This window comes from Monodelphis domestica, chromosome 4 (assembly GCF_027887165.1).
Source record: "Monodelphis domestica isolate mMonDom1 chromosome 4, mMonDom1.pri, whole genome shotgun sequence".
Taxonomy (NCBI): domain Eukaryota; kingdom Metazoa; phylum Chordata; class Mammalia; order Didelphimorphia; family Didelphidae; genus Monodelphis; species Monodelphis domestica.
This window is the reverse complement of record NC_077230.1, coordinates 187878525-187892969: the sequence shown is the minus strand read 5'-3', so window position 1 is coordinate 187892969 and position 14445 is coordinate 187878525. Positions and strand designations below refer to the sequence as shown.

The 14445-nt window shown below is 35.1% G+C and overlaps 1 protein-coding gene across 5 annotated transcripts in view; it reads left to right on the top strand.

The window, feature by feature from the left end:
• Positions 1–384: 384 nt before the first annotated feature.
• LNPK (lunapark, ER junction formation factor) overlaps positions 385–14445 on the top strand; it is an 89060-nt gene continuing 74999 nt past the window's right edge. The window contains exons 1-4 of one of the 5 annotated variants that reach the window (XM_007494415.3): positions 385–597; positions 7913–8001; positions 10055–10096; positions 11089–11276. In XM_007494415.3, coding sequence (XP_007494477.1) covers positions 7975–8001; positions 10055–10096; positions 11089–11276 — 257 coding nt within the window. In that variant the 5' untranslated portion in view covers positions 385–597; positions 7913–7974. Of the gene's footprint in view, positions 598–1986; positions 2072–7910; positions 8002–10054; positions 10097–11088; positions 11277–14445 lie in introns of those variants that run through there. The other 4 variants (XM_007494416.3, XM_001376818.4, XM_016433718.2 and 1 more) reach the window with 4 other exon arrangements.

Genomic DNA, 14445 nt, shown 5'->3' with positions numbered 1-14445 from the left:
GCAGCTCTGTAAGTCTCTAAAGAAGAGAGGGAGGCTCAAACAGTTCAGAGTATGGAGTGGGTTGTCCCTTGGCCTGGTGAGAAATGGTCATATATGATACTGTGGTCGATTCTCTTGCCTTGTTGCCATCTGCGTCCTCAGGACTAGCACCAATCCTTTCCCGTCCTCTTTCCCCTGGCCGCCGGTAGGGCTTCTAGAGGACTCTTCTCACACCTCGTCGTTTTACATTTGCAAAACGCCTGAATTGGTAAAGAGAGGTCATGGAGGACCAGGGAAAACGGCTCAGGCCACTAAAAGTGGAGAAAAAAGGCGTCGGAGAGAAAACAAGCCTCAGGCAGACTCAGTGGCAGCCAACATCAACCGCCCCAACTGCCCGCCCCCGTCACGTGACAGGGGAGCGCGGCGCGCGGGGCGGTGTTGCTGATTGGTCAGATGGCGGGGGCGCGGTGTTTGATGGGAAGGGGCTGCAGGAGCGCTCTGTCACTAGTGGCTGCTGCCTGCTGGGGCGGGGGAAGACTTCCAGCCATCGCGGCGGCGGCTACGGCGGCGACGGCGGGCGAGCGAGCGTCAGCGCCGGGCTTGGCCCCCTTGGTGCAGGTAGAGCTGGGCAGAGGCGGGGAAAGGAGTAAAGTGGAGGGCGCCCAGGGATCCTCTGTCCCCAGGGATCTCTCTCTGGCTGCCCGGCACCGGTTGGCCTAAGAAAGAAAAAGGCTGAGGCGGCGGCGGTTGCAGCTGCGGGGCTTGAACCAGGGTCTGACCCACACCCACACCCTCCCCCTTCTGCTTCCACGTTGATGCCCAGCATCTCCGACCCTGGTGGCCTAGGGGATAGGGAGAGGAAGGGAGGGGAGGGGAGGGGAGTATGGTGGAGGTCTTTTCGGTCCCGACGGAGGCGGGGGTGGGAATTGCCCTTCCCAGCCCCGCCCTTTCTTTACTCTTGGAGCTTTCTGTAGATAGATCCGGATTGATGGGAGCATCCCCTCACAATGGGGCGGCGGGGCGCGGATGGAGGGACTAGTAACATTCAGCGCCAAAACTGCTGCTTTAGGGGCGTGAACTTCCCGCCTCCCAATCCCAAAGAGTCCGAAGGCTGAAAACTGTCAGTGTCATGCTGCCCGGCTTCAGACCGAGGGAGCGGCTCTGGGCGTGTGCCGCCTCCCTGACCAGCCACTTGCCTCTTTATTTGGTCGCGGAGCTCCGCTGAGGCGGGGGGGAGGGGTATAGATTGGGGGTAGGCGTGGCTAAGGAGAGGAAGGGAGGGAACCCTAGACTTGTCTTAGAGAGATACTTTTTGTTTGGGGAAGAGAAAAAGAGATGGGGCAGGTACTTTGAATCCAAGACTGCAGGTTGTAGAGACAGGCATGTACCCCATGCATAGAAACCGATCCCTTGGAAGTATTTTGGAAAGTGACAACTCTTTGGGGCTTCTGAATTTCTTGGTAATATCTTCAGAACTCTAATTATTCATAGAAGAGAAAAATTCCTTGACATAATCACTATTTTAAAAATGTACTCACCTGTAGATTTCCTATTTGAACTGCATAGAAACTACTTTGGACAGAAGCTCCATTAGTATAACAAATAAATAAAAGCTCTTCAAAAGAAATTTTGAAACCTTTTCTAGCAATCAATTTTAGGAATGGTTTCAGAGCCAGGGCCCTCCACCCCTTATCTTGTATCTGCTTTGCATGTGTTTTGTATGTACCTGTATGCAAGCATCTTTGCATGTGTTTATATAGACACATACGCACATGTGTTTGTTAGATCTTCTGTTAATATAAACTTCTTATGGGCAGGAAATATTTCAGTTTTGTGTTTGTTTTTCCAGTCTAGCTTAGGGCTGTACTCTACCCATAGTAGGCCCTTAATAAATTATTGAATAATTTTCTTCTCAGCCATCCAGTTGTAATCATTGACATGTTTCTAGGTGTAGTAATTACTTGTGAGAGGAATGAACTTAGATTGGACATATTTATTCTAGGGACCTTCCCTCAGTGACATGGTGAAGGGACATTCAGTATCTCACTCAAACTGTATAGGAATACTAACTTCTGCTCTTCCGAGGACACAGGTTTGTTTTTTCTCTACAAGAACTACTTAATCTTATTTATGTCACAGACTTAGGAGAAATGAATTTTGCAGTAGTGGAGGTGTGTTTATTTAAAACTTAAATTTCACAGGCCCGTGGTCATCAGTGTGACCAAAATTAAGTCATTCTCATGTGACCAGAGTTTTAAAGCAAATTAGTAAAAGTTGACAAATACGCAACTAGTATCAAACAGGTTTATGTATTAGAGATATACACAATATAATATATATTCACAGTACAATATACACATATGTTATAAAATATAAGACACAATACATAGATGTGTGATTTATTTACAAAAATAGTCTATTTTTTAAAATCTGCAACTTCACATTTAAGAGGTGAAATATACATACTTGTTGCATTATTGAAAAGCAAGTCATTTCATAATAACTATCTTTTTAAAAGATTTATCTTTTGATGTGTACTTTCAGATAAATGAGTGTGATAAATTCACAGAATAGTATTGTATTAAGTAATTTTAATAGAACATTTACTTTTTGAAGGTTTAGACTTATTTGGCAAATCACTTTTATTCTTAATTTGGCTACTAAGAAATGGCTATGTATTGCAGGGCATTCTGAAGGTACTGTTAATCATTATTTAGTCTCTTTTAAGCTAGATTTGAAATCTTATAAATGAACCTAATCAATACATCTCCTTTTACTTGTTTTTGTTTTCTTTTCTAAAAGACCTATAAGTATGTTAATAAAACAGGGTATTGTTTTGCTTTTGTTATCTATATATAATAGAAAATGGAAGCAAAGTATTATTACTTAATAGTGAAATATATATATGTATATAACTTAAACTTTTGACTTATTTAGTAATTTGTTGTACTATTAAGAAGAGAGTATTTCTGATCCACTCTGAATAGTATGTTAGTTAAGAATATGAATATCCCAGGCCCTAAGATTTTGCATTGTAATTCCCAGACCTAAAATTTATAAATAGCATCTTACAACAAAGTATTCAGCTAATGTAGATAATATTACATATTGAGAAATGTATGATTTGAAAACTTGAGTCATTTCAAGTTCCACTGGCACTTGAACAGAAATAGAGAAAAACTTTGCATATTCTCAGAGAAGAGGTCATTGAAGGAGAGCTTCATCTTCTGATTTAATGGCAAATGAATTAGTGCTTAACACTGAAATAGAGATATTTGATCTTGGATATTTGCCATGGGAATCTAAGCTGGAGTAATTTTGTGATTGGGCTACAACAGGAGACAGGATATGAGATCTGATAAACGTCTACATAAATTAAAGCAGAAGAAAAATACTTCACTTATTTAAGCCTCTTTCTGTTTTCACATGTGTAGTAATGCATGGGTCTCACATGTGTATTTAAATTGACTGCTTATATGTATATTCCATTCCTTTTATATAGAAATTTGTAGGACAGTTTTTAAGCTGGACTATGCTATTTTTCAAATCTGTTAACTGGCAGAAATTAATGTGACATTTACTGATCCTTGATCATTATAAAGTATTAGATACTCTTGAATATAGTAACTTCTTCAGTTTTTCTTTTAAAAATACATTTAGGGATCTGGTTTTAAAAATTTTCCATAATTTGGGAGTGGGGCAGAGCCTGGAGAAGGGCTGGGTTCATTGTATTCAGAGCTGAAAAGTACTTTAAGGGATCATCTCTCTAGTCCAGTGGTTCTCTAAGTATGGTCTTATGATCCCTGGAGGTCACTGAGACTCTTTTCAAGACAAAATGATTTTCATAATTATACAAAAACTTTAAAAACTTCTAATACTGTAAATATTAACAGATATAACCCACAAATGAAAGCTGTTTGAAGAATGGCTCCCCAATAATTTAAAGAATATAAAGAGATTGAGACAAGGAAGTTGGAGAACTGTACTTTGTCTAATTCTTTCATTTCATAGAGGAGGAAACTGAAGTTCAGAGAGGTTAAGTACTATGTCCAAACTTACAAAGTTAGGATATAGCAGGCCTAGAATTGAAACTTAATTTCTCTGAATCTGATCCTGATTCTTGGGGTGCTTGGGAGTTTTTGGTCCCAGGTTTCAGGTCTGTTGGAGTTTTTGTCTTGAGAGGGAGTGAATCATTAAAGAACTGAATGATTTATAAGGCGTTATTGGAATTTGGCCATGGAGTAGAAAAGATCTATTAGGTTGCAAATCTGGGTGACTGGAAAGATTACAGTGCTATTGATAAAAATATAATAGAAGTTAGAAAGAGGGATAGGTTTAGAGAGAAAGTAATATTCTATTTTGGAACATGTTGAGTTTTGGACATGAAACGCCTAAATGGATATGTCCAATAGGCAGTTGGTGATGTAGGACTAGAGCTCAGATGAAAGTGCAAGTTGGATATGTGGTTAAAGAATCATCTGCATAGAGATGCTAGTTGAATCTGTAGATTCATGAGGTCATCAAGAAAAAAGGTAGAGGAACTCAAAAATAGCATAGTTCTAGTTGAGTGGGAAAGATGGAGCACCTTGAAAGGGCTGTGCAGTGAACGTGAGATGAGAAAATAGCTTTTTATGTAGGAGTTCAGCTATAAAAAGGGAGGAGAAAACTCAGGGCAGTTTGTGGGGATGATAGAATCAAGTTAAAGGAATTCTGTCTAGGCATGGTTGAAGGGATCAGGAATGAAATGAACTGTTAACTGGGTGAAAACACAGAACTACTAAATGGTCAGAAAAACCACTCTTTAATTAAGGAAAGGGGTACAGTACATAATTAGGCCTCCAGGAAGAGCTGCTCCATAACATCCACTCAGAGTTCAGAGGATTGAAACTCTGTTCAGGACACTGACTCCTGGGAGAGCCAATACTGCTAGATTGACAGCTTCAAAGGAACCATTAAAGTTGGGGAGCTTAAATACCTTTCTCCTAGGGGAACAGGGGGGTTGAGGATGGGAGGGATAGTTGATTGAGTTTAGAATGGGAACAAAGGAAAATGAGGAGTTCCAGACTGGAATAACAGTGAGGGACTGATGCTTTATAATGGACACAAAAGGGAAAGACCCAGCCACCTTGGTAAAGGATTTTGGCCCAAGGGGAGAAACTATTGGGACAAAAGAGATACTTAACACCTGATGAGATTAGCCTTCCCCACTTAAACTATTGTTAGTCTGAGACTAGGGATGTTGGGGAGAAACTCTCTTGTGACAAGGTCAAACCTGGGGCTTTCACTTTTAAGCTAAGTAAATGGGATCATCAAATCTTACCTGGCTACAAGTTTGGGGGTTTCTAGATGCCCCATTGACAGAACTAAACCTTACCTTTACTTCAGTTCCCTTTAATAGACATTCTCTCAATCTTACTAAGTATTAAGGCAAATTAATAAGCACTTTTAAACAAGATGAGGGTAAGTAAAACTGATAATAAATCTTAAAAAGCATTTAGATTCCTAGTTTTGTGGAATATGATTAGTATTAATACTAATGATCATTCTCTTTGTTGAAAATAAGTCCTCTTGGAATTTTATTTTTGCTTAAAAAGCAATACTTTTACATATAATATCTAATTCAGTCTTCTTTACTAATTCAGATTCTCATTCCCCTCATTCTCACTGCCTGCTACAGTAGTTAGAGTGCTGACTTGGAATTAGGAAGAATCAGGTTCAAATGTTTCCATAGAGATTCTTTGCAAAACTTAATCTTCACTTACCCCTACCCATTTCTTCAAGCTAACACCTCCAAATTTCTCTTCTCTTAGCCAAAATTTTAGGAAATAAAATTTTCTTCATTTGTGGCATCAAATTCAAATAGCAAAGGGATCCCTAAACCAATATAAAGATCCCTGTGGGCCACATTGTCTTAGCAAATCATATGTGTTTATGTATTTTTTGTTTTTATTAATATGTCAACACATTAAGATCAGATAGAAAATTTTAATCTGGGTCTGCCTCAATTTGAGAGTGTTGTGGTGCTGTGAGCTGAATGTATGATACTTTTGTTCTACACTACATTTCCTCTTCTACACTTTAACCCCAAGTAATCTGTCATTGTTGTTGTTCAGTAATGTCTAACTCTTTGTGACCATACCCAAGGCTTTCTCTTCTCCATTGACTCCTTAAGACTGCCCAAGCTCATGTTTGTTGCTTCATGACACTATCTATCCATCTCATCTTCTGCCACCCCCTTCTCCTTTTTTTTTTTTGCTAGATCTTCTTGATACTACCTCTATTCTCTCTTGAATCATACAGCTTCCCTCCACTTAGCCAGACCTTATCTCACATTTGGGCTATTATAATAGACTCCTAATTAGACTCCTACCATCTAACAATTTCTTACCTCTTCAATTCATACTTCATATGACAGTAAACTACTCTTCTGAAAGCCCAATTCTATGTCAGTTCTTTGCTCAGAAATTTTTCAGTGCCTTCCTTTTGTTTCTAGTATAAAATATAAATTTCTTACTGTTTCCTTCAATTGACTTCCTTTTGGTTCAGCGAACTCAATATTCTATCTCTGCATTTATAGAAGTTACGTCTCATATTTTAAGATGAATTCTTATCTCTGAGCCTTAGAATTTCTAACATCCTTCAAGGCCCAAGGACATAACTTGTAGGAATTGTGAAGATAGGATTAACTCTCCCTTTCTTATTTTAAAATTTAATCAATCAACCAAAAGCAAAGACACCCATACTTAAGTAGGGAAGTTCCACAAACCACCCACTAAAGTGGTTTATACCTCTTGAAGCCACTGACTACCCCCCTGGGCAAAGCAAATTTAAGGACTGTGGTTGTGACCTTAAGAAAGATCTTTAAAAGAGGCCAGAACTTCCTGTCTGGGAGTCTTCAGGCTGAATCTGGAGCCAGGTTGAATCTGGGGTGTGGAGGACCTAGGACTCTGGTAAGACTGGTCTTGGATCTTCTCCGTTTGGAGCCACTGCTTGGGTAAGTGAAAAGCTGACTCCTTTCCTGGCTTCTGGACGTATAAACTATTTTAGTGGGTGGTTTGTGGACCTTCTTTACATAAGTATGGGTGTCTTTACTTTTGATTGATTAAATTTAAAAGTAAGGTGAGAGTTAATCTCATCTTCATAGAACAATCAATTAATAAACTATTATTAAGCTCCTACTATATGCCTGGTATTGTGCTAAATTTAAGGGATACAAAAAGAAGCAGAAGACAGTCCTAGCCCACAAGTAGCTTAAAGTCTTTTCTCATCTTTGTAATTGATGGGTTCTCTCCTTTCTCAAATGATTTCCTATATCTATTGTGTGAGTGTATGTATGTATGTGTATGTCCTGGCCAAGTTAAATAGTAAGAGAGATGGACAATTTAACTATGAATAAACATGTGACCATACTTCCTAATTCATGTAGGATAGTATGAAAAAAATAAGCTCCTGAGTAAGAAGCTAAGTGTTTATATGCAAAAACCTTTTCAGGAGTCTATGATCCCCTCAAGATATCTGATTCTATCTCCTCTATTTTTTATAACCCGTCTTAGAAAATAACTTATCTGCACTTTTGACAGGATATCATTTCCACTCACTAGATTCTTAGCCATTTGCAGTCTTATTCCAACAGAAATTGCTTTTGCATATATTCTGTACATACCTATGAACAGGTTTCACTTTGTTTCCCATTAGAATGTAAGCTTGAGGGCAGGGACAGTTGATTTTGTCTTTGTATCCCCAACCCCTTGTTTTCCTGGTATACAGTAGTTGCTTAATAAGTGATCATTGATCCCTAAATTGTCATTATTTTTGAATTAGAATAAATGAGTTTTTACAGTGTTTATTGTCTTTATAATCATTATACTTTAGAGTAAATGGTAGATTTTTGTGCATTTGATATGAAAATAAATAGACATACTTTTATTTCTAGCTTTGAATTCCATTACAAAATTGATGAAAGTCATCAGTGTATCCTGTTTTCACAAATAAAATATGGGTGGATTATTTTCTCGATGGAGGGTAAGTTGTTATTTTTTACTTAATTATATTATATTATATTATATTATATTATATTATATTATATTATATTATATTATATTATATTATATTATATTATATTATATTATATTATATTATATTATATTATATTATAATGTTATTATATTATATATTACATTATTATATTTATTTGAAGTTTGAGATCATAATTTGACATAAAAACTTATTCACAAATCTGTTGTGTGGTATAGAATAGAGTATTAGTTGAATATTGTCTTTAAACATTGATTTTCCATTCTGGGTTCACCTTTTTCCTTTTGAATGACCTTGTTTTTAAAAAAGAAAGTTCAAATTAGTAGAATTGTCTAATAACTGTTGTAATAAAATAATTGATATTTATATAATGCTTTGAAGTTTTTATAATACTTTCCCCATATTTTTTATTTGAGCCTGAGGATAGCCTGTGAGGTGGAGATAGTGATTTTCTACAGATATGGGTCGTAGTGTTAGAACTCAAGCTCAGGTTATAAGCAGAGAATCTTGCAGAGAAGTAATTTGTATTAAGGGGATTGGGAAAGGCTTCTTGTAGAAGAATTTTTTAGCTGGGAACCGAAGGAAGTCAGGGAAGGTAGAACACAGAGATGAGGAGTCTTTAAAAAGTGTGATGAGTTAAAAAAGACAGCAGTGTTTGTAAGGTATTTTTATTTAATAATCATGTGTTTGGGGAAGGTATATAAACTTTGGATGTGTTAATTCAAATTATATGTTATTTTTTAACTCGAGAATAGACATATAGTTTTAGGCATTTACTTATCATTACTGTTAAGAATGGCTGAATATAAATTTCATAATGTAGGTTCTAATCTGTGACTCAGTAAATAGCAAAATGGAAATATACCCCACTTCCTGCTTAGCTAGCAATTTCATTGCTAATTTTTCCCTTTCACCCTGCATTCCTTATGTGAGATAGCATTTTAATACTACCTAGGCTTCAGAAGTTTATATGGTATATTCAAGTGAACAAATATTTTATTAAATACCTGCTATGATGTTTCAGGTTTTTGAGCTAAAGGCTAGAGGCATTTTACTAAGTTTTCCCAAATGATGTGTGTGAGGCATCTTGGTAGATTTGAATTTTTCATACTTTTCAATGGAATATTAAAATTTGTGAAACCCAAACTCTTGCCTAATGGTGTTCTTGATTCTGTTATGAAAATAATGATAACCAACATTTATGTAGCTTTTAAAACTTGCATATCTCTTTACATTTGTTTCTCACAATAACTCTGGGAAGTATCATTATTTATATTTTATAGAAGAGAAAACAGGCTGAGAGATATTAAGTGATTTTTCCCAGGGTCACACAGCTAGTTGGTTTCTAAGACATCATTCAAATTTAGGTTTTCCTGTTGACAGGTTTGGTACTCTATTCATTGTAACATGTAACTGCCTCAAAATCAAAATAGAAATTTCTTTTCTTGTAGAAAATTGCTGTAGAGCACTTTATAAAAATTAGGCAGAACTTATTGACTTATCATTTTGCAAGATTTCTTATGACCTAACAGAAAATAAGATTCTTCTAAAGAATTCTTATTTAAAATTTTAGTACCCTAAAGGAGTAAATAATTCTTTTTTTTTGTTGTGGTAGAAAATAAGTTTATTTTTTCATTTATGAGATTGTTTTCTAGAGACTCAGACTTAATTTTGCATCTCTGAGAACTAAGTATTTTTTGTATCTTGAAAGAAGATAGTGCCTTGTAAAAATGCTTTTCATTTTCTCATAAGAATTTTTGTTTAATAAAGAATGCTCCATTTCTATTTGGCTCTGTTTAATAGTTATTCTTGTAAAGATGATTCATAGGTGCTTTTGATTACTTTGCAATAGATTGACAAAATTATTATCTTATGTTATTTGGGAAAATTCAAACTTGGATCAAGAGATATCTTTTGGTTTAGCATTTTATGGCCAATAGCCACTCAAATTTCTCTTGAATGTGAAACTAGGTTTTATAGTGACAAGTTATAAGTCTCTGTTTTTCTTTCTCTCCCCCCTCCCCCCTGTCTGTAAATATAGGCTAAACCTTCAACAGTAGAAGTTCTGGAAAATATAGATAAGGTATGTTCCTTTATCTTTTTTTTTAACCCTTACCTTCTGTCTTAGAATCAATACTGTATATTGGTTCCAAGGCAGAAGAGTGGTAGGCAATGGGGGTTAAGTGACTTGCTCAGGGTCATACAGCTCGGAAGTGTCTGAGGCCAAATTTGAGCCTAGGACCTCCTGTCTCTAGGCCTGGCTCTCTTGAGGTATCTCCAGACTGAATAGAAAATTATTTCATTGAATGTATAGTTAACATCCATTCATTTAGAAACATCTGAAAATCTGATCTGCAAAATTAGAATTTTACTGGTAAGAAGTAAATTAGGTAAACCTTGATGTAAACGTAACATAATCTCTAAAAATCAAACTGTACTAGGGAGTCTAGAAGTCTGTGCCAGGTAATAGAACCCATCAGAATGAAATCAGATATTCAGTATAGTTTAAATCAGGACTGCTAATAAGGAAAATGAAGCTCTTAAGTATGTACAGATTTTTACTTTGCAAGTTTTCAATATCCCTTTATCAATGTGTCATATTATTCCCTTAGTAACAGTTTTTAACTTAATTTCTGTGAATTCCTCAATATTCTGAGGAATCCATAGATTTCCAGAACAGGGGTCCATGACACAAAAAAGTTAGTAAGAGGACCTTGGTTTAGTGGCAATAGAGAATTGTGCTATCTAGACAGAAGTGTGCTAATTCTATGGGTTTTTAAAATGTCAATTTACATTTTTCAAAACCAAATTTATTTCTGCTTTTATTATAATGGAATGGACTTGTAATGACTTTTAAAAGTATGTGAAAACTTAGGGTATGGTTTTAGTGATACTAGTTATTACAAAACATTGAAATTATTAATTTTTCTGAGAATAAAGCAGAATTAAACATTTAAGTAGATATATTTTTTTAAGTGGAAATATGAGTAGGAGGAAGTTATTTCTAATGTTTCAGTAATTGTTTAATGTTTTGGTTTTGAAGTTCAATAACATGTGATAATTCTTTCTTAATAGGAAATCCAAGAATTAGAAGAATTTAGAGAGAAAAATCAAAGATTACAGAAACTGTGGGTTGGAAGGTTACTTCTTTACTCCTCAGTTCTTTACCTGTTTACTTGCTTAGTGGTATACTTGTGGTATCTTCCAGATGAATTTACAGCAAGACTAACTATGACACTCCCATTTTTTGCATTTCCATTGATGTAAGTAAATATATATTTCATTTTTCTTTTGGTGTTTTCTTTCTTCCAAATAGCCAGTTTTCTCTAATCAGTTCTTTTTGTTGTGGATTAATGTATCAGTGAGACTTTTCAGGAATTTGAATGTTCAGAGTTTGCTTTTTGATAGTTTGAAGATTTGTCTTTTTTTTTTTTTAAGCAGCAGAGCAAACTTATGGCAAAGATCTTATGTTAGGTAATTCCTTCTGATGGAGCACTTAGTATCTAAAGATTAGGCTTTTTGGAATGTGCTCACATGTTTATTTAATATAATGTGCACTTTACAACTTTGAGATCACAAGATTAATAGTGATATTTACTATGCTAGCCCTGGAGTATAGTTAAAGAGGATATCAGCATCACTTTCATTCAGTTATAAAATATTTGTTTTTTGTCTTTAAATGAGAATAATATTGCTTAGTAAAAACTGTATTTCATTCCAACTATATTTAGAGTGTGAAATATATCTCCTAAACATTAATTGCTATCTTTAGTGAACTTATAATAACTTTGTCCCAACATTTATAAATGTGTGTGTAGACCTATGTATGTGTATATTTTAAAATTTTATTCTTTATGCTTCCAGTTTTGTCTTTGAAATCTTGTCTCCCTTTAGTGTTTTTTTTATTCTGACTAATTATAGCTGAATATAATCAGTTATCTTGAGTTCCTTTCTTTAGGCTTATTTAAACAAATAAACAAAAAATGGAAGTGGTAGGGAAATGAGGAAGCTCATTATCATGATCTCTTTCTAACTAGAATTAAAATGTCCATTCACTGAAATGTGTTTAGTTTGTGTTTAAAGGGACTGTGAACTTGGGGTCTTTTGACTGGCAATAATATCGCTTGGCAGGTTGTAGACACAATAATTGTAGATTCTCTTAGAAAACAAGGATATATGGCAATTTTGGGGGAATCTTTCTATAGATAATTTTGCTAGTGGCTAGATAACTACTTTGCAATGAGATTTTTATTTTCTATAAAGGTTCTTAGGAGTTACTAGCTTAACAGAGAAGGCATGTATATAGAGAAATATACAGGAAATTAAATGGGGTATACCTTTCCATGGAGTTTAGGATTTGTTGAAATTCCTGGTCAGAGAATCGTAGAAGAGAGAATTCTAAGGACTATGGTGGTCTTCCACTTCTGTTTTTTAATTTAATTTCCCCTTCAAGCCTGTGCTTTCAGCCTATCCAATTTACTCTGCTCTTGCAGACTCATGATTTTACCTGAGGAAAGTGAGGAAGGTTAAAAAAAGGAAAGATATGCATTGTCTTAATCCATTCCCTAAGGAGTAGGATGAGGAAAAATGTCCTTTTCCTTGGCTGAATTTCTTTTTTGCTCAATTAAAATCAGAGGTGCATAGGCTCAGAACTTCAAACGACCTTAGAGGTGATTGAATCTAAAGCTTTTTTTTTTTTAAACAAATGGAGAAAATTGAAGTAGAGAGATCAAACGACTTGCCCAAGATCACATAGCTGTTAAATTTGACCACAGTTCTTCTAGACTTCAATTCTAGTACCTGTCCACCTTGTATCTTACTTCTCTTTATCATATTTGTACTTTGTATCCTTTCGCTGGGAGACTGAGTGAGCTGAGGGCATGTAGTGTATTATTTTGACCTATTTCATTTCCTTTTATTAATTGCATGAGTTAAATCCAGGTTGAAAGCCAGTCAGGTAGAGTGCTGAATGGGGAAAATCAGCTATCTTAAAAAAAGTCTTGTCCTATTTTTACTTTTTTTTCCCCTTTCTAATTCCTTTCATTGCTTTGGAAGACTTCAAGTTTTTCTGGCTTTAACCTTCTACCTTTCTTCTTCACTTCAATGGGAAAACTAGCTAGTAGTTAGCTAGATTATATAATTTCACTTGAAATTATATGACATGGAAAAAATTATGACATGGAAAACATGAGCAGTTATGTTGCCACCAACTGGGAAGGAGGTCCATTATTTTGATCTAGGAATTCTAGTGTATTTTAGATATAAGATACAGGGAAGCAACATTTTTACATATAATAAAATATAGCTAATTTATTAACTGGGAAAATCTAATTTTAGAGTTTATGGTCATTTGGGCATGTGTCATTGAAGTTAGTTTGGCTTTATTGACAAAAAAAGGAAAACATATTGTAAACAAGGTTGCAAAACACATGTTTAACTAAATAAAACATAAAAATTTTTTAAACATGCTTGAATAGCATGTTTCCATATAGTTACTTTGCTAATTAAAAATTATTTTTCTATATTAAAAAAAAGTCTGGCAGGACTTTTACTTTGTTAGTTCTAATTAAAGTTTAACTAATATTGCCAAGTAGGTGGTTCAGTTATATTTCATTTAGTAGTGTAATATCATGGAAAGAATCTTGGAGTTGGAATTGGGCCAGGTTTCAGAGTTCCAATTTGACTACTAGCTGTGTGATCTTGGAAAGATCAGCTCTCTGGCCTTATTTTTTAATTTATAAAGTAGGGTTATTAATATTTTTGCTACATACTTTAGGATTATTTTTAAGATTCAATTGTGATAATATATAAAATGTATTAATAGCAAAGTGCCATATATTCTTATTCTGAAAAGAATTTTCTCTAGTGAATTAATTTAACTTTTGAAAATTTTTTACTTTATATTTAAGAGATACAAAACTTAATTTAAAAAGTGCTACATTATTTAGCCTGATTTCTCTTTTAAGTACAATAGGGGTTTATTGTACCTCCTGTATCACTGTTATTACACTGTCTTTTGCTTTCATGTCCTTTTCTATAATTATCCTTTGGCTTGTTAGATACTAGAGCTATTCTTAACTTTGGCTCACTCACATTTTTGACTTGGTTACCAATTGACAAAGCTTTATATTTTAATTTCATTATTATCTTCACTTCCAAAATAATGTCAAATATAGGAAGCACCCAGTAGCCATTCATTTCTAATTCTTTATCTAAATCTAAATTGAGTAGAGTTGTTGTCTTTGTTATTGATAGTTTTAAACAGTAATGAACACAAACAATTCATGAAAGTAAGGGTGGCAAATAGCCTTACTGGGTCATATTCCTCCCCCATCCCCCCATTTGTTATATAGGCCACTTTACAGACTAAGGTTTGATTTTTCTGGTTTTAATCAGAAGTTGAAGTTTGGGTTTAGTTTGATAGTTTGTAGC